Below are 24,387 nucleotides of genomic sequence, written 5' to 3'. Positions count from 1 at the left end.
GCAGTCTTTCTGGTGGACGTTTACATTAATTATGTAATAGTTTGCGGCTGCAATAATAACTTCTTCACCTGCCCAAATGCCATCGTTGTAGAGGCTTTTAAGATAGCGAGACCGGCCAATTTCATCCTGAATGTTTATGGCTAATTCAATATTTAGGTCTTGGTGGTGTTCGTTAACGTACCTAGCTAGATCTCTTCGTATCGCGGCGTGGTCAAAAGTTAGATGGAACAGTTCATTTATTTGGTGCGCTAAAGCTCTGAACAAACAGTTTCCGTCCCCGAGCATCTTTATGATTTCCATTGTGAATTTAAAGTATTGGTTTTCGTTTTGAAAGTTTTATTACCTAGGGTTGCGTTATTCCTCTTGTTTGTTAATTGGTTTTTCTGGTTATTGTTTTCGTGTCGGCAGTGTTGCGTCGCTTTCTTGTTTATGACTTGCAGATGTTGAGCAATTTCTGGGTATTGTTTCGGGTTCTTTCTCTGCTGGACTCTTGGAATGTGTTTATTTTACCTAGGTTCAATGTTGCTTTGTTTTTATTTTATAGTTTGCATCTGGTTAAGTTTGCGCTTTACGTTTTTGTTAATTTTTTTTTTAAATGCTTTTCACTGAATCTTTTTCTGTTTTTGTGTATCTGTAAGAGGGCTTAATACTAAGAAGTTTCTTCGCTGTGGGGTAATAAATATTAGTTAATGTTAGCGAGTCTGCACATGTCGCAGGATATTTGTGAGTATAGGTATGTTATATTTCCAGGGCTTGATTAGGTAAATAATATTGTCTACAGAAAGGTCAATAAAACAAAGCGCGATTGTTTAGGGTGTGGTATTGTTTATGTTATAATGTATCTACACACTACTTGTTATGTTATTAACACCACATGAAGGGATGTACTAATAGTTACCTAAGTTAGTATACCTAATAGTACAAAATGACAACGGAACTGAATCTGTAGGTTGTTCGAAAACCTAGTTAAAGGCTTTGTGTCTATTGTCTAGCACGATGTGAAGGTTTTGGTTTTATTTATAGGGGCTTTTGATGAGATATGAGCCGCTGGTATTATGTTTCAGATGCCTGTGACTGTGTTGACGATTTAGTGTTTATTGGCTGCCCTACCTCTTGACTGTTGATTATGTTATTCTGATGGTTGGCTGGCGTTTTCACGTTGTCCTCGGGGGTTAAGCATCTAAGGATTCTAAGGTATTAAACAGTATGGATTTATCTTCACCAGCGTTTTGTTTAGATTTGGCGCGTCGCTGCTTCTGGCTGGCAGAGAGTGTCGTCGTATGTCACCCGGAAAGATTAACACTATAATTATAACTAAATGATAACACTACACATTTAGACGGTTCCTAGGAATTTGGGCAGCGTCACCAATCAAAACATCAATTACTAGCGCAAGTTAATGTGTTATACTCCTGATTTGTTCTTCGTAGGCGGTATCTAGATCGTATGTATTGGAATTCTCTCACCAAATTTTCGCACGGTTCTGCTTCTGGGTGTAGCGTTGAGCTGGGTAGAGACCTTCCGTCGCGCCTGTGGGGGAGCTGTATCACTCTGCCCAGGAACACACTTCACAACGAACACTAACACTAGATGCACGATCGTTAAATTGTAGCCCGGTATACAATTAATAAAGTAGAGGACTTTAGTAACATTTACAATCAAGGAAGAGATCACTTTGTTAGCACTTGTTTAGGCGTTTTCGTTTTAGGCAATAAACGAAGGCCCGCGAGACAAAGGTTTTTTTTTATGTGCGGCGGGTATTGCACAGCGGCCGACGGTTCGCACGTGTTGGGGTCTAGGAGCGGTCAGCGGACACGTCTGTTCACCTCGGCTGTTCGACAGCAACCCGTGTTAGGTACCTATATAGGTATGTCAGAAAAATTCACGAAAGGAGATACCCTGAAGGTAATAAGCGTCCATATTTCGGCAACGGACGCATCGCATTGCAACCACTTCATCGGCATTCGTCGGTATTGCCGACGTCACATTTTCTTCGTACATTTATGACAATCCGTTTGGGCCGATACGTATACCGATAGTTGGACGCTTACGCTTACTTCTACGGTGACACATACTATTTTAGCTCAATACAGAGTTTGTTACCGAGACGCTCAAAAATAAATACCTACTGATATTTATTAATCTGAGATACTTAATGTCAAATTACCATGTTTTTTTTGTATGTAGGTACTAAGAACTCTGTTTATTTTTTGTGTTCTTCAATAACTCAAGTGAGCGTGTGCCTTTTTGTTATTCTTTGGCATGAAATCGTTAAGTTTGGACATACGCTTTAATAAAATTATAATCATTATTATTATGTAATTATGATATTCACGCTTTGCACATCATTAGTAATAACAATGTTAAGTTTACTGAACCACCTTGACAACAACTTAATACAACTTAGCGGTTAAATACGTCGTCACGATCTTATGTTTTATATCAATTATAGCTCCCATATTTTATATAAATACTAGCTGTTCCCGCGAGCTTCGCTTCGCCTTAAAAAGCTCCCCCGCGGGAATTCCGGGATAAAAAGTAGCCTATGTTCTTTCTCAGGGTCTAGACCATGTGTATACCAAATTTCATTCAAATCCGTCCAGTAGTTTTGGCGTGAAAGAGTAACAGACAGACAGACAGACAGACAGACAGACAGACAGACAGACAGACAGACAGACACAGTTACTTTCGCATTTATAATATTAGTTAGGATTAGGATAAATTAGGTACGAAGGTACCTCTATTGACTGTTATCAACCAAAATTATGTAGGGATGGCTTGAAAGTAAGTTAAAAGTGGTATGATAGAAGAAGCGAACCAGTAGGTATCACATAAAAATCGTCACCAAATTAAATTCATAATGGATTCGAACTAGAGTTATGGCGTTATTTTGTAAGTTATCCGTGGTGAAAGTACAGTTTAATACACCTCATATGCCGGAATTCCCACGGGAAAACCTTTTAAGGCCAAGCTCGCGAGAAAAAAGAAAGTACTTCAGTAGTAGGTATCACATGTTGTAACAAAGAATAATTTACATACAACGTAACGAACTTACCGCATAAAAATGTGATTTGAAACTTAAAAAATATATTTTCAGCGAAGCGAGGGTGGGACTCGAGCTCGAGTATGAAGCGCGGGAAATATAAAACCTTCCAAGTGAGATTTCTGATACTAAAGGCTCCGTACTAACTTATTTTATACACTCACGAGCAATGAAAAAGTGCCAGTGACAGCTATGGAATACCTACATTTAACAGCGCATCAGAATACTACCAACTGGAAACGTAAATATTTTTAGCAAATTTATTATTTATATATTTTAATTCAAGGAGAGACCTTTGCCCAGCAGTGGGTCACTAGAGGTTGCTTACTTTGCCGTTGCTCCCGTCTAAATGATTAACAGCCCGCTATACAAACCCGTCCTTTTGCTAAAGGAACCCTAAAAACTGCGATCGTAAACTAAGAAATGCCTCCAGCACAGTTGTAGGCAAGTCTAGCAAGAAGTATAAGGTACAGTAGGATAAATAATTGTGCTTCTTTGAGGGGCGGCGCTAGTGTAGTATTTCCGAACCATCGAAAAATTAGAATATTTACAAGTAATTCCAGAAAGATATAGTTTATAGACTGGAAGCAATTTATATTCCAGCATTGCGATTCTATAAAATCAGACTTCACTTCGCATCTCACTTCGATCTTCATTCTCCCTTCACCTCTCATGTCATCTCATACATTATTTATTAAAATCTCGAAATTCTATGTGTCTATAGAATGCCAATTTGAAAACTCACTCCGGATTCAGAATCGAGTTTTGACAATTACCTAGCTTTATAGAATCGCAATGCAGCGTTCGTTCCGGACCAAACGATTTGTCATAAATGTATGGAGAAATGGCGTCGGCAATGCCGTGCCGATGAAATTGAGACATTTCTATACAAATAATACTGAATGCGTTGTGTACGACGCTAAAAAGTGGACGATAGCTTATCATTTGTCGCTCTAAATACAGAAATATCTAAATACCTATATTATGTAGGTAACTTTTCATTTTGTTAGGAATTAATTCTATTTTCGAGTTCACAAATAACATTTCAGCAACTTTAAATGATTTCGTTGATCCAGTTTATTTCTTTGTTAACTTAATGATTCTCATAAACCAAAAAAAGGTAAATCTGCACATGTTTAACCAATCTCAATAACACGTTCCCTAAATATTATCGCGACTAATAGTTCCTATAGCACTATTTACTATTATATCTTGCCAATCTTTACTCGCATAGTACATTTGTTATGTCTATTGTAAACAATACAACTTTATATCCCATCAAGCACTCTGATCAAAGATCGACTCTATCACAAGCGGGCAAGTTGCAATTTACACTAACAAGTTCAATCCACTTTATGGACACAATATTATTACGGACCTAAGTAAGTTTTCTGGAGAATAAGCTAAGCACATGTAATAAGGAAGATGTAAGAGATTTACTACAAAATGCCTAAATAAATTATCCAGGATATCTTAATAAGTTGTACTTAGGCAAGTAATATGGTAATGCCAAAATCGAGCCTCAACATATTTTTTTTTCACTTCTATTGCTCTCTTTTTAGCCACCGACACTTTAAGAAGATGAGACTTACCATAACATACCATCGATCGCTCTTACGGTAAAGGAAAACAAAGATAACGTGAACCCCCAACCCGCAGTGGTGGGAAATGGTCCAAGCTCAGAAAGTGAATTTAGAGCTTACCCAGGTGCAGAGAGGTTACTCTATACTGGTGAAAAACGAACACACGAGAGCTATCATGCAATCAACACGTTTTATACAAAGAGATAGACTCGTGGCACTCGCGGCAGCGCGATACAGAATACTGCAAAAAGGGGGTGAGACAGAAGACCAGGAAAAAAAATCCTTTTCCAACTTTGTTGGTCACGTGACTTTTTTTACTATTGAGAATTTTTCTTTTTCGCGAATTTACAAAACTCGTAGAACCAAAGTCATTCAGAATGACCCTCCGATTCACCCCCTTTAGGCTTAAAATACCCTTTTTGCAACATTCTGTAGAGTGACCCTCTCGCCTGCTACTGTATAGTGCCACAAACTTATCTGTTCCGGTGACAGCTCACATAAATGTCTAATATTTCATAATTCTATAAGATTTTATGTTTGCTTGTATTGTTAATTTGCTCTTGCGGTGTTAATAAACCCATCTAATCTTTTATAATATACAATTCATTAGTAAGTAATGAGATATGGATCAATTTAGTTCGCTCTCACCGGAACAGATAAGTTTGTGGCACTGTACACCCTTATAACAGAATACATACCAGGTCCCTCCCCATCATAAGTGAAGTCCTTGATATACAGGGTGCGCGAGTCAACAGCAAACACTCGGCCGCGCACGCCGTGGTGCAGCTCCGATAGCGCGCCTAGGTCCTTGCCGAAGTACTGGGCTTGTGCTGTGCCTGGGGGGGAAAGGGGGGGTTAGTTGAGGGTTGAGAAGGTACAGTTGGTAAAATACGCTATAAGTACATTACTCTTTGTTTTCACTAAAAGGAAAAATAAGATAAAAAATAACTTAAATATAAAGTTTTAAAAAGTACAAAAAGGCGACCTTATTGCTTAAAGCAATTTCTACCATATAACCTTTGGATGGAAGAGATAATATCAACATAATAAGAGGAAGCTATGAAATGTAGAATGAGCCCTATGACAGCTGTCAAATGCACAATTGATTTGTCCTTTGTGAGTTTTAAGAGAACACGAGAACACCAACTTATTTACCGCTATCATTCTAAACACAAATCTACTTCATTCTCGACCTGTGTATTATTGTTTTCTTTGCACATGGTAACAATTTAAATTAGCACTTAAATCTTATAAGGTCTATAAGTTATTGTACATGAAACTTTCCATTACCAGTTTATGTCAGTATTTTGCAAGTTGCAAAACAGTAATAATAATAATAACAGTTCAACTAGGGATGTTAAAACAAAATGGTTAAGACCTAGGTTTTACGAGTACTATCATAGTTTTAGGATTTCAACATTCGTTAATTAGTTTATATGTAACATCACAACTATGAATAAATTTAATATCGTTATTTTCATAGCTTCTTCATTGTGAAATTATTAAGGTTTACTTCAAAACAGTAAAGTTTAAAAAAAATATTTCCCTTTATTCATCAATCGATTAAACTTCATCATTTTTTCCATCTTTCAAAATTCCACAGCACTTTGATCAAAGGGAAATCTCATCGAGAAAAGGGACGGTATAAGTTAAGTGAGGTTGTTCAGTTTGACCAGTAGATCGTGTGGATAAATTTTTAGGAAGCATAAGTTTTACACCCTGTATATGTAGGTACAACTTCAAGTAATCTACTTCTCATAAGTACATATATATAGGTATATATATATATATATATATATATATATATATATATACATAGACTACACAGTGAGTAGGGCAGAGTATAATGAGTAACTCAAAATACCTCTTGAATTTCATACAAAACTCAGTGTAGTCAATACAATAAGCAGGAGGTACTCTTGTATTTCTCTATTATTATTTTTTAACCTTACCAACAGACAGGTGTAAGTACTTAATATAAATTCGACTTAATTATTAATGCATCGGTGTATAAGTTTGTCCGAGTATAATTTCTTCACTGTAAATGCCAAACTATAATTTTTTTTCTACCCATTTTCGTTGTTTTTTAAACCTAAATCAGATCAATTACTTAGTTATAAATACATGCTATATTAAAATATGTGGGCAGTCTCGTGATCTAAAAAGTTGCAGAGAAATTTTCGTGTTAATATCTCTCCTCTTTTGAATAGTCATTCTTATTATAATTTATATTATAGATTCAATAGTAAGGCTTTAGTGTGTATGTTGGTAAGTGATCTGTAAATACGAAAGTGGACACCACCTTATGAAGAAGTGTAGCCTGAAACTTTCAGTTACTGTTTCACATAATGATAAACTTAATGTTAAGATTTATATAAATGAGAAAATGGATATTGGTCATAAGTTATGTTATCAATCATAAACTAAATATGATTGAATTGATTTCTTTAAAATAAGCATTTCAGCTTATTTTCCACACGAAAACTTAATAAGTAAGTACTTAAAACTATAGCTTTGCGGGTACTATGACACAAAATACTCATTACAGGTTGGTACTCATTTACTTTTACTCGTCTCCCCTTAATAAGTAGTTATGTTATTAATATTATTATAGAGTGAAGAGAGACACTCCGCAGGGAAATTAAAATAAATTGGCGACTGAAGCTCCACCAATCGTCAGCAAAGCTTTCAGCTGAAGTAGCAGGGGGTCACTCTACCTCAGCGGTTTCCGATAAGTGTTCTACTGAACCCATGGGTTCCGTCAGAGGCTCTCAGGGGTTCCGTAAAATTTAACACACACACACACACACTCACGCCTTGTACTAATGTACTCCCTTGCGGGGTAGGCAGAGGTGCATTGCTGCACCCACTTTTCGCCAGAGTGTTATGTTAGTCCCAATGTAATAGGGGGCCTATTGTCATTTTATGGGCACATCCAAGACCCGAGAACAAATATCTGTGTTTAAACAAATATCAGCCCCAGCCGGGAATCGAACCCGGGACCTTCGGCTCAGTAGTCAGGGTCACTAACCACTACGCCATTGGGTCGTCGAAAATTTAATAATACTGAAATTAATCTATCTCGTTGTATCAAACGTGCCGATTACATGACAGCTCCCATTCGTTCGTTTTTGTCAATCTAGTGTAGCCCTCTAGTAGTTTTTACCGCGCATGTTAAGCAAAGTTTGATTACCTATTTTGGTTATTAGTTGGTTTATATTTAACTTTTAATTATATCCATTCCCTTGGGACATTTGTGTCACATTATAATCGTTTGTACCCTCGTATTTAATTAAAATATATTGTTATTAAATTATTTTTGAGTTTTAGTCGCCTCAATAACACACAATATTTTACTATGATAATGATGCCGATTCTAATTTTAATGCTGTCAAAACCTTAATTTCTTTGTTTAAAATTTGACACTATGATTGTTTCCGTAAATGTCATTTTATGCTAGCATTTCTGCCTTCAGAATCAACATCAATATATACCTAAAGATAGTTTTTTTTTTTTAACTAGAGTATTTTGAATGATGACGGACAAAACTCGTTCAACCATCACTCAACCCGACAATGTGTCACGTAAAAATCATTAGCCAACTTACGTAACACAAGATTTATATCTGAAAGAGCTTTCACAAACAACACAATGGAATAGCCTAAATCATTGCGCACTGTATATACAGGGTGTTTCACAAAGTAGAGGACTAAGTGGGCTGATCAATAAATGAATAAGTAGGTATTTTTTTCTAATTAATAAAAGTCAATAAAATATTAAAAATGAATCTAGAACAAGCTTACTAATAATAATCATCATGTTATCATTAAAATTTTATTTAATGTAGATAATTCATTAGGTTTCAGATGGTATCTATAGTCACGCCAAAATAAAAGAATTGCTTGTTATTTACTGTTTTCTGGCAAAATGTTTCACATCTACTGGTATTAAAAATATAAACCTAACCTACTTTATCTATTTTATTCTACAGCATAGAATTTTATCATTTCGTTTACCATAGGCAGGTTAAAGTACCCGACACATTGATGAGTGAAATGCTAATGGTTTATCAGTATAAACAAAAATATAGATTTTAAAACACCCTGTATGATACAGTCAGTGTTAGCGCACTCACAGTAACGCTAATTAACAGCCTCTGTCGTAACAATTTTCACATCCGAATTCTTTCAAACAGAAAAATACAGAATAGCATTCTATTATTTCATAGAAATAAAAGAATTCACGAGAATATTTGGGACATGCGACAAAGGACATCCTTGGTTCACAGGTCAATGCAGTTTTTTTCAATTGAAAATGAATTTAAATAGATTAAGATCTGTTTTGGGATTACTAAATACTGTTTGTGGAGGTTATCCATGTGTGTGTGTATACTGTTGTACGCGAATTTCTAAAAGTGTTTATAAGGAATTGAGTTAATCTCTATTGGTTTATCTACTATAGACACTTTCACGGACAGTCTGTACGCATATTATGAATTATATTTCTTCAAAAATATTAGTTTATCATCAATGATGATATTTATTTATTTATTTCAACTGGAACACCAGCAGCTTATACAACTAACATTTTTTAAACAGATATTAAATTTATAATTTCGTTTTAGAAGCCAATTAAAGGTGTACACAACGTATCTTTGACCACTTAAAATAAAAATGTATACATATAAAATTATGATATTGATCAATTATTATATTAAACCAATATATATATATATATATATACTTACTCACAAGTATGTAGGTACATCATATTAGATATTGCCGGTTTTTTACCCGTTGCTAAGTAAACGCAGTATTCTTTGTATTTATGTATTTTCTCGAGTTTTCAGCGTCATTTTGTGAAGAGTGTATTCGAAACTTTATTTGTTTCATCATACTTGACTGCCTCTGATTGGCAGATATCTGATTCTAGGGTCTGTAGATAATCAAAATTGATTCGATATCAAGGTCGAATAATTCCGAAGTGCTTGGTTCCTACGCTTACCGATATCATAGACTAATATAAAACTTTATATCCGCCGATATGAAACTTTTTGTTTGACGTAATGAGTTGCAATGTTATTAATTTACAATACTAGACTCTTCATTCTATTTTATGTATTAGTAGTTTTTTTACAGCTAATGCAGCAGTTAATAGATAAGTAGGTACATAAAAAACATTTATAGAGCTTTTGAAATAATGTGTCTTAGTAAATAAGCAAACACTGAGAACTTCCTTTTTATTAGAAATTACTTTTAATCACCGTTACAGTTCAGGAATCCACAAACAATAACATAATCTACATAATTTATAATTACATAGGAAACTCACACTGCAAAAACGAAAGGAAAACCACACCGTCCATGACCGATAACCATCTACGTTTTCGATCACGAACGCAATCGATTCGAACATCGTTATCGACTGCCCCTGAATCAGTGCTGGCTTTCCCCTCCCAGCACCTACTCTTACTTTCAAGACATTTTTGTGCGATTTATCGTCTGCAACACTAGCGAAGGAGTTTGTACTTTGTCTCGTTAGTAGTAGGGTGGTGAATTAATCGCAGGTGTGGCCAGGTGTGTAGTACATCAGAAGATGCAGTTATGCAATGTTCGCGGTCGACTGGTGGTGGTTTATTACTGCATTGGAGAGATGCAGTCTGGAAATTATGTGAGGTGATTTTATTAGAGATGAGTTGTCGAGGCCAAGCAGGCTAGAGTCGCGTGGGACGCCCTCCAGATGTGCCGATGATTGTTTTGGTGGGCAGTGGACGATTGCGGCCTGAGAGTACATGGCTGTGTTATGGGTTCAAGCTAAACGAAAAACTAACGTAAGTATATAATATTTTAGCACTAGCAAACAAAAGGAATAAAGCCTGATTATTTTTGTCTATGATCTAGCTTTTCAGTATTTTTTTTCGGTTATGCCATAATTTGATTTATTTATGGGTATTTTTTTTTCGATTACTCAATAGTTTATTGACACTTGTAACTTGGTGTAGGTACATTACGTAGGGTATGTAACTTAGGTATAAATACGTGGGTATATAATGTTTATGTAACGAACGGTCGGATGTGATAGCACGTCCTGCCATCAACTTTCACACATAAGGCTCTCTACTTAACATATACTTATACCTATCTATATACCTACCTTATACTATACCCAGACTTCCTCATAGACCTTAGTAAAATAAAAAAGGACTTTGTATGTTAGTTTGAAACGAATAAACTGAAAATATTCCACACATTAAGTAAATCTTTTGCCCCGCTGCCGCTGGCTTCGTTTTTGACAAATTTAAGTTACGGATTCAAGTATTTTTCAGTTAATCTATACATAGTTTGAAAATATACCTATCTGTCATGTATTAGTTATATGAGTAATTCAACATAAGTACGGCACGTTAGTTTTTCAGTACCTAGTTTTTTCGCGACTTTTCAAGGTTTTCAAATTCATTTGTCTACAAGTTTCCACATTTGTGGTCACATTCACCTCTACATAACACAATAATACTATCTTTCCCTTTTCACGTTAACATCGACACTGCGATCTCCATGCACTGTGTCGTGGCCGTACCATGAACTGGGTTAAAGACCGCTCCGCCAATTAACTTGCAATTATCTTCAGTTTTCATCTCCAAGTTTAATACTTTTATTGCTCGGTCTGTTTGCCCGCCGCTTGCAGTGAATGGAGGTTATTCTATTTTTACTGTCTTACTAATGAATTGCGAGAGAATTAAATTAAAATAAAAAATTATTCATATCCTAATAATAATGTAATGTTTACAATGAATGGGTACTATTATAAGGTTCAGTTTTTCCGTATGCAAATGAGAGATTTCGTATTCGTATTATTCTAAGCTTGAACGTTAAGGTAAGGAAGAGGACTTATCGGTAGGTATTATTATTATTTATTTATTTATTAATACGTTATTGCACAAATTTAATATGAGATATAAGTGTAATACATAAAATATACCTACATGTTACAACAAATGATAAATATAAATTATATCATCGGTATTATCGGTATCGTACGTATTGTCATTGTCATAACAGATTGTCATAATGTGTGCAGAAACGGCAAATACTGAATGCGATGCATCCGTTGAGTACGATGTCGAAAGGTAGATGCTTACCTTAAGTCCTACTCAAAGACCTATCACGACCACAAGATCCAAAACGGTATATCAAACAGCCTAAATTATTATAAAATAAATGTTATAATAAAATAATCGATTGCTCTACCCTTGAATATTGACCGCCATATAATTATAAATGTGCATATTATTTGCATACAGAGACACTAACCCAAATACATACATGCATAATAAATATAATCTTCATCTATGCATTACAGCTAGCCATATGCGTAGAGTCAGGGAACGCTAACTTTGCAACCTCAACCTTAGTTACGTCAGTTACAGAAATAGGTGATCTCATTTTGTGTTACACTTATAAAATTCACCCCTAGATCCTGGAGTCCAATTTGGGAAAGCATGGCCAAAAAATTACGATACCCTAATATTTTTTTTTTAAACCCTATAATAGGGAAAGCTCCAATTTCACAATAGTCGGTTAAATCGTAACCAGGTATTGGTTGATCAATTATACGTCATCTCCATACTAAATTCATGACAGATGTGTCAACAAAGTCAACCACTAATACCTGGTTATGCTCTAACCGACTATGGAGAAATTGGCACTAAATTCTGGGACATACGTTCCCCATAATCCACCATAGCATGAATATTATAAGGTAACAGAACGGAATAACCGCTTGTTTCTATTACAAAGTTAGCGTTGTTGGACTCTACAGTGCGTGCTGGTTACTTGTGTGTTTGTGTGTGTGTGTGTGTGTGTGTGACTTGGAGACATACTTTCAATCACGAAGATATGTTTAACTGCATGACATTTACGACCAGTTTCCAAAACACTGTTTCAAGCTAACCAAGGATCTTCTTAAACTTGTATGAATTTATACTCATAACATTAGAGCTTTAAAATTAGTACCAAAATCTAGAAACCAAAATCCAATTAGCCAAAACACAAACATTTTAGTCGTAAGTACAAACCTATACAAAATTCGTAAAAAAAACTATATAGGGTACCCCACAGGGCGATGCATGCCACATAAAGTGAACGTAGGGCTATCTCTAATACTAAATTATAATAATAAACATTATTTGCACACCGTAAAACATAACTTAAATAACGTTCGTTCGTTTGTTAACGTGGCGTTCTTGTCGCTAAAAGCGATCTCTTTCAGACAACCGTTGTGAAACCATAGAAACATAGAAAAAGGGCTTTTAGGTTACTAAAGATCTTTACTAAAAGGAAGGAGACCCGTGCCCCGCAGTAGGGGCGTGATGATGATGACTCAAGAGTCTTCATAAACTGTCTAAGCTCAGTATTTTCATAGATGACTCAACGTCCCATTATATACCGATTAATTTGATATTTTCATTACTAATTAGTGTCATAATAACATGAGATGGGAGGAAGATATCATGTTACAGACACACCTGGTATATTAAGACTTTTTTTATTGGTTATTAATTAATTAAATAAATAATTTAGGATATAAAATTTCTACCAGTTGGTGATATCATAGTCAGGTGCGGTTTTGATTTTGATCGGAACAGAGGGGTGGGGTAAGTTTCCTATTGGGTGTGTTTTTGTATGTTGCTACGTAGCCCAATATCTGATGAATTTCTATAAGTAGCGTGTTGCAAAATGGCAAGTAAAGCGAAAGTGACTCAGGTTGTCAGTCTGACCAAGTTTTGCTCTACAACTTTAAAAATATCGATAAAAACAGAGGCTTATTGGATTATAACGTCATCATCCAATTATCGTCTACAACTAAGCATAGGTCTCTCCAAGACGTAGTTTTTCTCCCTTTAAACGTAACATTTCTAATTATTCTAGTAGGTAACTATTAACAGTACTAATAGCAGTGCTCTATAGTATGTGAACTTTCATTAAATAATTACTACCGTTATGGGAACTTCACCATAAAAGTGATAGCAAAGGGAAGGAAAAACGACTAGTTAAGTAAATTCTACAGTGAGGGAATATAGGCTGAATAAGTTGTATGGACTTTAGACTATGTACAGTAAGGGGCAGATAAACCTGACCCCCCTCAGAAGGATTGTTAGTATGAGAGGGGGGTCAGGTTTCTTTGCACCTGACCGTACTTTATTTGATAGAGATGCAAACTTACATCCATCTACAGTCAAACTATAAAGTCCTGACATGAGTGCGATTTTGCTAAGACTTTTTATGATCATCAGTTATTTACTTATTTCTACATACATTTTAAAAATAAAATATCTATTGATTATGGATTTTAACGTATATGTCCTTTAATAAATATAACAGATCGATTAAATACCATCTTAAACAATAAGTTAGGGTCCACTTCCGTTTTCAAGACTTTATGGTTAGACTGTATAATTCGTATTAAAATATCGTTGAGAACCTTCAACGATTCCCCGATAGTACCTATACAATCTCATAACTAACTCATTAATCTATAAATCCCATGAAACGTTTTCATAAAGACTTCTTATCAATAGGATAGGAACTATCTCTCATACAATAATGGAAATCAGAACCTTTGTACCTATATAAGCCTTCTCGCAAAAAAGGTTAGCTACTATTTGACACGAATAAACCGTATTAACTTTGAGTTAAGGTGCGAAATCGCTAGTCGTGTCGAATTAATGTCATGTGGGTAATTGCTGTATGTTACACATGCACTTTCTCTCACGTGTTATCTACAAGACTCCATCTCGGAATGTAAAATAAGTAAAGTAAGTTTATCAGCTAACAAGACGTTATACGGTACCGAAATTTTTATCCTTGCTTATCCTTACTATCCTTACTAATATTATAAATGTGAAAGTAACTGTGTCTGTCTGTCTGTCTATTACTCTTTTACGCCAAAACTACTGAACGCATTTGTACAGATATGGTCTATTTTAAGCGAAGCTCGCGGGAACAGCTAGTAATTCTATAATTCGAGAAATTCTTATTTTAGCGTGTTATGTTGGCGACAAACATTAGAGCTGGTTTATCAAAGTTACAAGTAATCTTCTATAACCTGTATATATATGGTCGTAGAACAAAAGTTGTTCAGAATGACCCACTGAGTCACCCCCTTTCGGCTTAATATAGCACTTTTGGTGCATCCTCTAATTATAATTATACTTAGTTGTCATATGCAGGATGGTAATTTTGTTCAGAAAATAGCTACTAGGGCCAGTTTTTTGATCCGTGGTCAACTTTAACCATTAGTCAAGTCACGTGTCAAGCATGACAACTGCATACGAATTTTGTTGGTTTTTAACTGGTTGCCATTATTTACCAATGGTTGAGTTAACTATATAGGGATAAAAAAAACTGGCCCTAAGTGTGTGTATGTTCCACGAGTTCTGGATATAAATTATCTGTGATTCTCTCATTCTCTTAAATTCCATTTCTATACCACAGATAAAGTTTATCCGGACATTTTGAAACAGACGATATCGAGTGAATGTTTACTTTAATAAATTATTGGTTATGGGTAAATACAGTAATAATATTATGAATTCACTTCATTATTGTGACAAGAAACCGTTTCCCAGCCTCGGTTACGATATGGAAACCGATCCGTGGGATTTTTGCTGAAAAAATCGGACTGAACAATTGATAGTTACGTGGCGTTACCTCATTGCCTTATAAATAATAAGTTAAATAACATTATAAGTTTAAACTTCGTGCAGAGGAAATAGGGACATTTTGTTGAAACTAAGGACTTTGTCATCAAGCCTTTGGTGTACGTAATAAATTGGTTGTAGAAAACAACGGATAACATAATTATATTATTAATATCGTAACAGTTGCGAGCGTTTTCAGTTGGGATTATTTTGATGCGCTGGTAAATATTGTACTTCAATATTGCAGACGGCTTTATTAAGCTAGCGTTTTTCGTTTAGGACTAATTCAGTGCTATTGTCACTCAATATTTTTCATTTCTTTTTAATAACCAGTACCTATAATATATGTACGCAATAATTTCCAAGGTTAATCAAAAAAACTGTTTTAATCCCGGAGTTTTACAGTATTTTTGACGCCGAATCGAAGCTTTCTAAAGCTCTTACCTTATGTAGGTTAGAGCTTTATACTACCTACATAGAGAGCTATAAAGAATGCATACAAAATGTGCAATCAATTGTAAGCCTCGAAGTTGTGACTGCATTCGCGGATATGAATACGTTCATCAGAGCTCCATCACCAGTAGCTGTAACTTAGTTTACTTCACTCTACAGGAGGTTTCCAAAGTCATATAAGTAGTGTACTGTGGGGTTGATAAACTTATTGATCAATATCAGAGTGACAATTATACCTGAAAAGGATTAGGTTTACTTTTCCGCAGAGGTGTAGACCTAAGCTATAAGGTAGGCCACTTTTAGTAACAAATTAACTGTTAGGTCCTAAGAAATATATCTCATCCCAGACTTAAATAATTACATGTGCATTTGGCGTAACATAGTAATAGTAATTTTCTTTATTGACTTTTGTTTTGTTGTAAAATATCAACTTTACAGCGTAAAGTAATACGGCCTATTATCATTACAAGCGTCTTATCTCACAATTATCCAGTTTTAAATAAATCTGTAGCAAAAACTACTTTGCCAGCCGCCAAAAGCCTTTATTAAAGCTCTTAAAGCTGCCAGCTTAAGAGTGGCTTTTGTACGGTACAGGTGTATAGATAGTTTGGTTTGATACCGGTGCATGTACCGTTGGTGTTTGACCCACTGTGGTGGTTGGAATGTGGCCGCCAGTGTACCCCGTACATCGCTGGCTGACTATGGGAATTTACAGCATAATTCTTGATCCAAGGTTAACAGCCAGCATTGTATTTCGAAGCCGTTCTCTTGTGGTGTTGACGGAATGTAAGTAAATGTTGGGTTGTTATTGTTAGAGTTTGGCGCATCGAGAGATTATCCGAGGCTCGTGTTGAGCATTGTTTAAAAACAAACTTATCGAGGATAGGATCGTGCAGGAAGTTATTCAAAGTGTTTACTTACGTACCTACGAATAACCTAAAATACACTCTGAATGAGCAATTAAATACTATTTCCACTTACAAAAAACGAACCGAAATAATCCCAATTTCGTCAAACATTTTATTTAAATCGGCGATATGGTACGCATTCGCATTCGCAACCTATCACGTAAGTACCTACAAATGTGCTGCGAAAAGTGGGTGGCTCGCTTGTGAGCCACCTCTGACAACCCCTTCGGGGATTACAGTCGTGAGTACATATGTTTGTATTTAGGTATTTTATTTAAAAAAAATAACACATGTTTTGGTTGCTAATATTCAGATGTACCTACTTCATATAAACAAAAATAAATATGACAGCGTCATTGAGCTAGACTTTTCCATTAGGAGTAATTTGGAGGTGTTGTCACTGGAACTACTTCATTGCTTGCCATTTAATGCTTTCAGTGCATTATACAAACTTAATTAAATCCATGAACTCACTGACAATATTTTGCAATAACTTTGCAATCGTAATAGCTAAAATCCGGTGATCTATCAATCTGAGATCTAAAGAAGCAATTGAGAAATATATTAATAGCAAGCCTAGCAAATCTAGGTACAGGTTTATGCAATTTAATTACTAATTCAGTCATTTTCCTCATAGGTGCTCTATAAACTGCGGTAAAATTGTATAAGTAAACCATAGATAATACGAGAAACTTAACTATACGTTAGGATAGGTCAGTTATTACATTCCTATTTGGGTCAGATATAGTCACACAGTGCGTCAGGAAGTTAGGATAGGTCAGGTAGTACATATTTGGGTCATATATAGTCATAGTATAGTCACATAGTGGGTCTAATCTGGCCAAAACTGACTGATTAGGCCCGCAGGCCTATAAACTCATAAGTAAAGGGCTATTTTAGCTATATGTACTTTATGAAAATGTCATCTTTTATCCAAAGTCAAACCAAAAATATTGGTAAAGTATAACACTGTAATATTATATAAATAAATAAAATAAATAATAGTATTAAGAAGAGTAATTTTCTTAATTATGTAGGTACCTAATCTATTCTTTGTGCTCAAGCGTCACCTCGTTGCTTGTGGCATATCACCGGACAGTTGGGAGGAACTAGCTGAGATGAGGCCAGAGTGGCGTAACTCTGTCCACAAAGGCTTAGAAAATTTTGAAAAGTCTCGACTTCAAGACCTTGACGTGAAACGCCACTCTCGGAAGACACGCCCTAAGCCCTCCTACAACTATACATACAACAGGATGGGACAGCTCTACTGTGCTCAGTGTGTCAGGATGTTCAAGACGAAGTTCGGACTTGCCAGCCACATAAGAGCACATAACAGAGTGTAGCAAGAGTCGCTGTTGTCGGATACGACGAAGAGGACATCATCATCATCATCATCATCATAATCTATTCTATTATTTATCAAATAATTCTAAGTACGCGCAATATAGGATTGTGGGAACGTGTTTTTCATTTGGTAGGAATAATAATGGTTTTGAACCACACGATTTTACTTAGATGATCTTCTATCTGGCTGTACTTGTAATGTTTTGCATGTTGCATGTGGGACAACTGAACAATTTATAGCAATTGAAGAGAAGAAAGCTCTGTAAAGGACCCACTTATGCCGACAAACAGGGTGCAACTTTATCAGTGACGGTCCCGTTGCATGGCAGGTTTTTACTGAGCAACTTTCATATTATACAGTGTGTTGTTTTTCGGACCCGACAAACTTTAAGGGTGGATTCTACGAATAATTTCATCGGTGCATTTCCGTAAGGCGTTTAAATCTCGAGATATGATTTTCTAAAAGAAGAAGAAAATCTAATTTAAGTTACTTAGATCCCACATATGGGGGTTTTTTCTCGATGAAATTACTCGTAGAATCCCACCCCTTAAAGTTTATCGGGTCCGAAAAACAACACACTAAAATCACGATAGATAATTGAACAGGGTGAACTGAAAAGTAGTATGCCGAAAGGGGGTGACTAGATAAAGAGGTCGTTTTACGACTTTTGAAAATTCACGGAAAGGTAGGGTGCTTACATAGAGAATCGGGTTCCCTGTATTTACCTGTACCGGTAACCTGATTATGCGAAAGCGCTCCTGACATTTAAAAATCCGGGAAATGCTCCGTGAGTGAGCGCTTTCGCATAATCAGGTTACCGGTACAGGTAGATACAGGGAACTCGATTCTCTATGTAAGCACCCATAGACGGGTAATTTTCAAACATTAAATTAAATTTGCATCTCACTGATAATATTGCACCCTGTAAATGATCAGATTGAGCACTGTGGTTGGTCAGCTACTTTCCAGAGACTCGTTTCATATAATTTTGAGTCTTCGGTTGCGTTTAAATTGGAGCTAAATTGAGATGCAAGTGTTTAAGTTGTTGGTCGAGAAAGTTAAGTTTTTTTTCGAGATATAGGATGTGGTTGCATGGCCTATCTATATAGGTATATTATTGTTTACTTATATTGTTTCTCCGTTTAAACGAAAAACTTGCTTCAAACTTAGATGAAGTGGTTTTATTTTTTATGAAAGAAAAGGGTAATAAAGCAACTATGTATTATTAGTATGTATTAGGTATATATATTTTTTTTTATATCTATCTATCTATTAGGTATATTATAATATAATGTAGAAATATATTTATATATGTAGGTATATAATTTGTACAGTTATTATGTAGGTATAAGAAAGAATATCTCTGTGTCTCGATTTAAGTAGATAAACTTCTCTCCTCTCAGCCTATCGCACTACCAACTTTCTCGACATCACCAAAGGTTAACTGGTAGAGAATGCTACTAGTATAAAGTTCGCCTTTGTACAATGTTTTTATGTGCAATAAAGAATTTATAATAATAATAAAGCAACTATACTAGTCTAGACACTATTGTGACGAAGTATTTGACTTTGAAGTTATTACTTAATACTCTATTACTTTAGTAAATGTCATCATCAAAATTATAAAGAACTTATATAATAATTACCTTATTTAAGAAGCTAGATAAGTATCTAATAACTGTGAAAATAAAATAAGTTGAAAACAGCGATACTTAGGTACACCTTTAAAAAATCTTCTTTACATTTTCGTCGAATTTGACCAAATAAGTCGCTAAAAAAACTTAAAACTGTAGTTTTAATTGGTTTCGGTACCTAAAATTACGCAGGAGTAACAAATTTATAACACCGTACCTTACACGGGCGGTTAAAAACTACAAATATTCTAAATAATGTGCAATAAACGTTGTTTATTTTGCGGTCGTAAATTCGCTGCTGTGAACAAAACTGCGGTTGTGACATTTATCGTTCGAACAATATCGTTGTTTCAAATGTCTCTGTATGCTAATGCTATTGCTTATAATGTACAGTCAGCCACAAGTAACAAGTAAAGTATTTTTGTAAGTGTAACGTAGAACAACGACGCCGCCTTTCGGCTTACCATACCTACCACTTTTGCAATACTGTATAAATCATTTGCTATTGTTTACAATGTCTCCAAACATTGTTTGTTTATGATACATAAACATAATATTATTAAAATAACTTTTATTAACTACTAGCTGTTCCCGCGCGCTTCGCTTCGCCTTAAAAAGTTTTCCCGTGGGAATTCCGGGATAAAAAGTAGCCTATGTTCTTTCCCAGGGTCTAGACCGTATGTATACCAAATTTCATTCAAATCCGTTCAGTAGTTTTTGCGTGAAAGAGTAACAGACAGACAGACAGACAGACACAGTTACTTTCGCATTTATAATATTAGTTAGGATTTATTTACTTTTACTTCTATACGCACTTACTATAGGTATAAGTACTCACGGGCAATGAGAAAGTTTCACGTGTCATTGACGTTCCGATTATGTTACTGGAACATTTTCATTGCTCGTGAGTGTCAAATTATACTGTGTCAAACATTAGTTGAACATTACTCCTTATGTTGGCGCCAACATTCCAATGTCCGAAGTTTTTTTTACTTTTATTTCCTTGCCGAGTGAGTAGTGACCCACTGAGCGAGTTTGGAGTGAAAACAATGTACTTAAGGATTTACAAGTGTTCTCTACACTAGGGCAATGGCTGTGTGTTTAATTTGTTGCCCGCTAAAGAAAAAGAAAGTACGATTTTTTACTACTTTCGGCCTGCATCCTTAGCCACTTCGAGTCACTACTTAAGTTTACTTAACATAAATTAAAGATGCACCAGAGAAGACTCCCTGAGTAAAAAATATAGGTATACTTAAATATAATAAGTATACTTTACATATAAACATCGGGAAAAAAATTCATAGCAAACCGTGTATTGAAATAGACGATTAAATAGAAAATAATAGAATAGAAAAACTAAACTTGTCATAAAGTCAAGATTGCTACTTCCACTTTATAATACTTAATATTTTTTATTAAAATAATTATGATGATGAAGTCTATCAGTCAAGGTTAAACTTTCATTAGTTGATATTTATTTTAGATCGATTAGATTAGTCTCTGCTCTACATTTCCGACCGGTTATACCTACCGTCAAAACTTTTTATGTAAGTATTTTTAGATAGCTTTTCTTTGAATATCGCAGTTAACTATATGTAAACGTGTACCTATCTACCTGCACGGTACACAAGAATACCAAAATATGTAATTTATATGAGTTTATGGAGCTTAAACTGATCAATAAACATCGTAGTAATATAAGTACCCATGGTAGGTACCTATTTAGCTATAAATATACTTACCTAGTTCCTATATTAACTGATAGTACATACATACATACATGCATGAACTCTCACTTTCATCAACCTACAATAGTCTAGGGTAGGTACCTATTTCTGGACATGACCCTAGAGCTAGATACACAATCAATGAAAAAGTTTCAGTGACAATAGCACCAAATTACTCCTAAACGGAAAAATCTGTAATATTGACTTGTAGGTATAAGTACATTTAACAGTGCATCAGAATCAAAATAAGGTAGGTACCTACTAACGAAATACGTAAATATTGTATTTAATTATAAATGAAATGTAAAAAAAAATTAGGCCAAAATGTAGTCGGCATTTTGTGGGTGAAACTTTATCATTGCTCGCGATCGTATTCCGTTTGGTTAAATTAAAGTGAAGAGATGAAGCGCAAACTGGTTTATATTTAAGTATCGTATGTAGGTACCTAGTCATTCAGTTTCTAATTCTATCATTAACATAAACTTCGCTGACTCATTAAACTTTTTACCCAGCAGAGAAAAAGTGAGGAGTTTTTGCTCTGTGATCTCAAGTAGGTAAGTAAGTACTTAGCTGCTTATATTACGTTAATTTCAGTTAGATAAATGTAGGTAAAATGCAAGATGATTCTTCGACTTAAGTAACTTTTAAAACCTAAGTCAAACTTCGATACTTAAAATTAAAAGTTATAGGTGGGTAGATATAAAATTACCTACCCTAATACTCTGAACTTTATTCATACAATATTAAATCATGAGTAACAAAGTTTAATCTAAGTGACAACGTTGAATTTTATTAATTTAATATTTACTTAACTATAACTTTCATAAATGTAACATCTAATCCAATCCAGATACAGATTTACTGACCATATTTAAATTAAATTGACCTCCGAAACCAATCTCATCAATCATTTAAAAATAGTTTGAGTACTTTCTAAAAAAAATAACCACAAAAACTCACCAAAAAGGCAAAGCAGCGCAAGCGCCGCTGCGAACCGCATCCCGCCAAATTTCCGAACACAGATTAAAAAATATATTTCAAAAGTCAGCCAGCACCATAAATAAAATTTAAAAAGATAATTTCTTTTTCTTTTCCCCTGGTGCGTCCGACGCTGCAAGCCGCGCGCGCGATACTGGCCGCATTCAAGTTTCTGCAACAGTTTTGCTGCGCCCGCGACCGTCTCCGAAGAGGTCACACGTTATGCAAACTGCTTGCATAAAGCGCGAACGAAGATGACGGGACCAAGAAGCATCATTAGGCGGGAACTATAATAGTTATGAGTCGCGGAGATAATGTCTTGCTTAAATAGGAAGAAGACAATGGAACTGTGAGTGCCTTCTGATTAGCGCCGTCCTAACCGCAGATCTAGGTAACCCTAAGTAACCAGAAGTGGATAGATGATGCTAGCTTGAAGTAGGTACTTACCTTCTGGTATTTATGGGCAAAGATAAGTTGTATGACGAAACTGTGTAGTCTGTGGGTGTATCGGTTTATATCATATCAAGACCAAGACGCAAAGCAACTGCGACAATGCGGCTGCTAGGTCCTAGAACTCCTAGATGATGGCCTAGTCTAGTCCAAAATCTAGTTACCAATCCGTTCAGCCAAACTACTAGGTAATGCGGGGATGGTACCGAAACACGGGCACTGTTGGTTTCAGATCGGCGAGACTACGAACAGAAGGCCTAGCACGGGGCGCAAGACGTGAGAAAATATTTCCGCCGCACTCGATCTCGATGGCGCGCAATATATAAGTGAGGAAAGGAGAAAAAAAGGCGTCTTGGCGAGCGCGTCTTGCGCCCCGTGCAACCTAGCACAGCAGGCAAACGCAGTATTATGGGATGAATAGGATGCCATCTAAACATTAAGTTCGCCTTTGTACAATACCATACATGATCAACATACAAAATAAAACTTAAAAATAAAAACAGTACAAAAAGGCGGTCTTATTGCAAATGTGTACCAGACAACCTTTGGATGGAAGACAGTTATAAAAATTAAAAAAATAGGATTAGAGGTAGCTGAGGTACCTACCAATTTGTACCAATTTACTTTGTGTGAAAATAAACAATTTAATAATACTTAATAGACTGCGTAAAATTAAACACGTAACCGATAGTGGATGGAGAAGAATGGCTTAGGAATCAATGTGTATGAATAGCCTAGGCTAAGCCGAAAAATAGGGTAAGGACCTACATACCTGCAACACAACCTATTTAGATTGGAAACGTTTTCACTTTTCCTTTCTGCTTCAAGCTAAAACACAGATTGAGTATTATAAAGAATTTATAGGCAGTTTGTAACGATTACGATCGCGGAATAGAAGAGATTATTCCATCTTGTTGTGTTGTGGTTGAATTTTATTTAAACAGGGAGGTATCAGGTAGGTTAGATACTTACTCAAGTAAGTATTTCTTTATTGTGGTGGTTGGGATGTTACTTAGAAAATAATACTTACCTACATACATAAAATATTAGTAGGTAGATTCTTATTCCGATTTAGTTACTTACCTGTTTTTTTTACTCGGTTCGAGAATTAACGAGTTTACGCAGAAAGTATGGCGCGGGAAAGTCGCCACCTAGCGGTACTCGCGCTGCACTTACTAACTACAGTAGCATGTGAAAGAAATCATCGAGCATCACAAAGGGTTAGCTATCGAAATTCGAACCCGGAACTCATGCAAGATATATCTTCTGTCACACTTCCCACAGAGGCTTTATCCAGGCTGTACCCCTGTAACTATGTACCTACCTCACTACCGTACCTCTCTCTCTCAGCCTTCCGTAGTCCACTGTTGGACATAGGCCTCTCCTAACGATCGCCACCCCAAACGGTCACCCGCCATCTGCATCCAGCGGCTTCCCGCTACCTTCCGCAGATCATCAGACTACTACCGTACCTACTTAGTACATAAATGATCAAACGTAAAACAGTAAACAGCGCCATCTATAAATATATTTCTGTACTTTTATATTATTAGTTCTGTTGAACTAA

At 35.6% G+C, this 24,387-nt stretch overlaps 1 protein-coding gene across 3 annotated transcripts in view; it reads right to left on the bottom strand.

The window, feature by feature from the left end:
* Positions 1-22,543, bottom strand: part of LOC105398833 (protein Skeletor, isoforms B/C) — a 69,377-nt gene extending 46,834 nt beyond the window's left edge. The window contains exons 1-2 of one of the 3 annotated variants that reach the window (XM_048630664.1): positions 22,353-22,543; positions 5,325-5,462 (exon numbers count right to left, since the gene is read on the bottom strand). In XM_048630664.1, the coding sequence (XP_048486621.1) occupies positions 5,325-5,462; positions 22,353-22,392 (178 nt within the window). In that variant the 5' untranslated portion in view covers positions 22,393-22,543. The remainder of the gene's footprint in view (positions 1-5,324; positions 5,463-22,352) is intronic. The other 2 variants (XM_048630663.1, XM_048630662.1) reach the window with 2 other exon arrangements.
* Positions 22,544-24,387: the final 1,844 nt, after the last annotated feature.

This window comes from Plutella xylostella, chromosome 26 (assembly GCF_932276165.1).
Source record: "Plutella xylostella chromosome 26, ilPluXylo3.1, whole genome shotgun sequence".
Taxonomy (NCBI): domain Eukaryota; kingdom Metazoa; phylum Arthropoda; class Insecta; order Lepidoptera; family Plutellidae; genus Plutella; species Plutella xylostella.
Note: the sequence above shows the minus strand (reverse complement) of the source record. Positions and strands in the feature narration are given on the sequence as shown.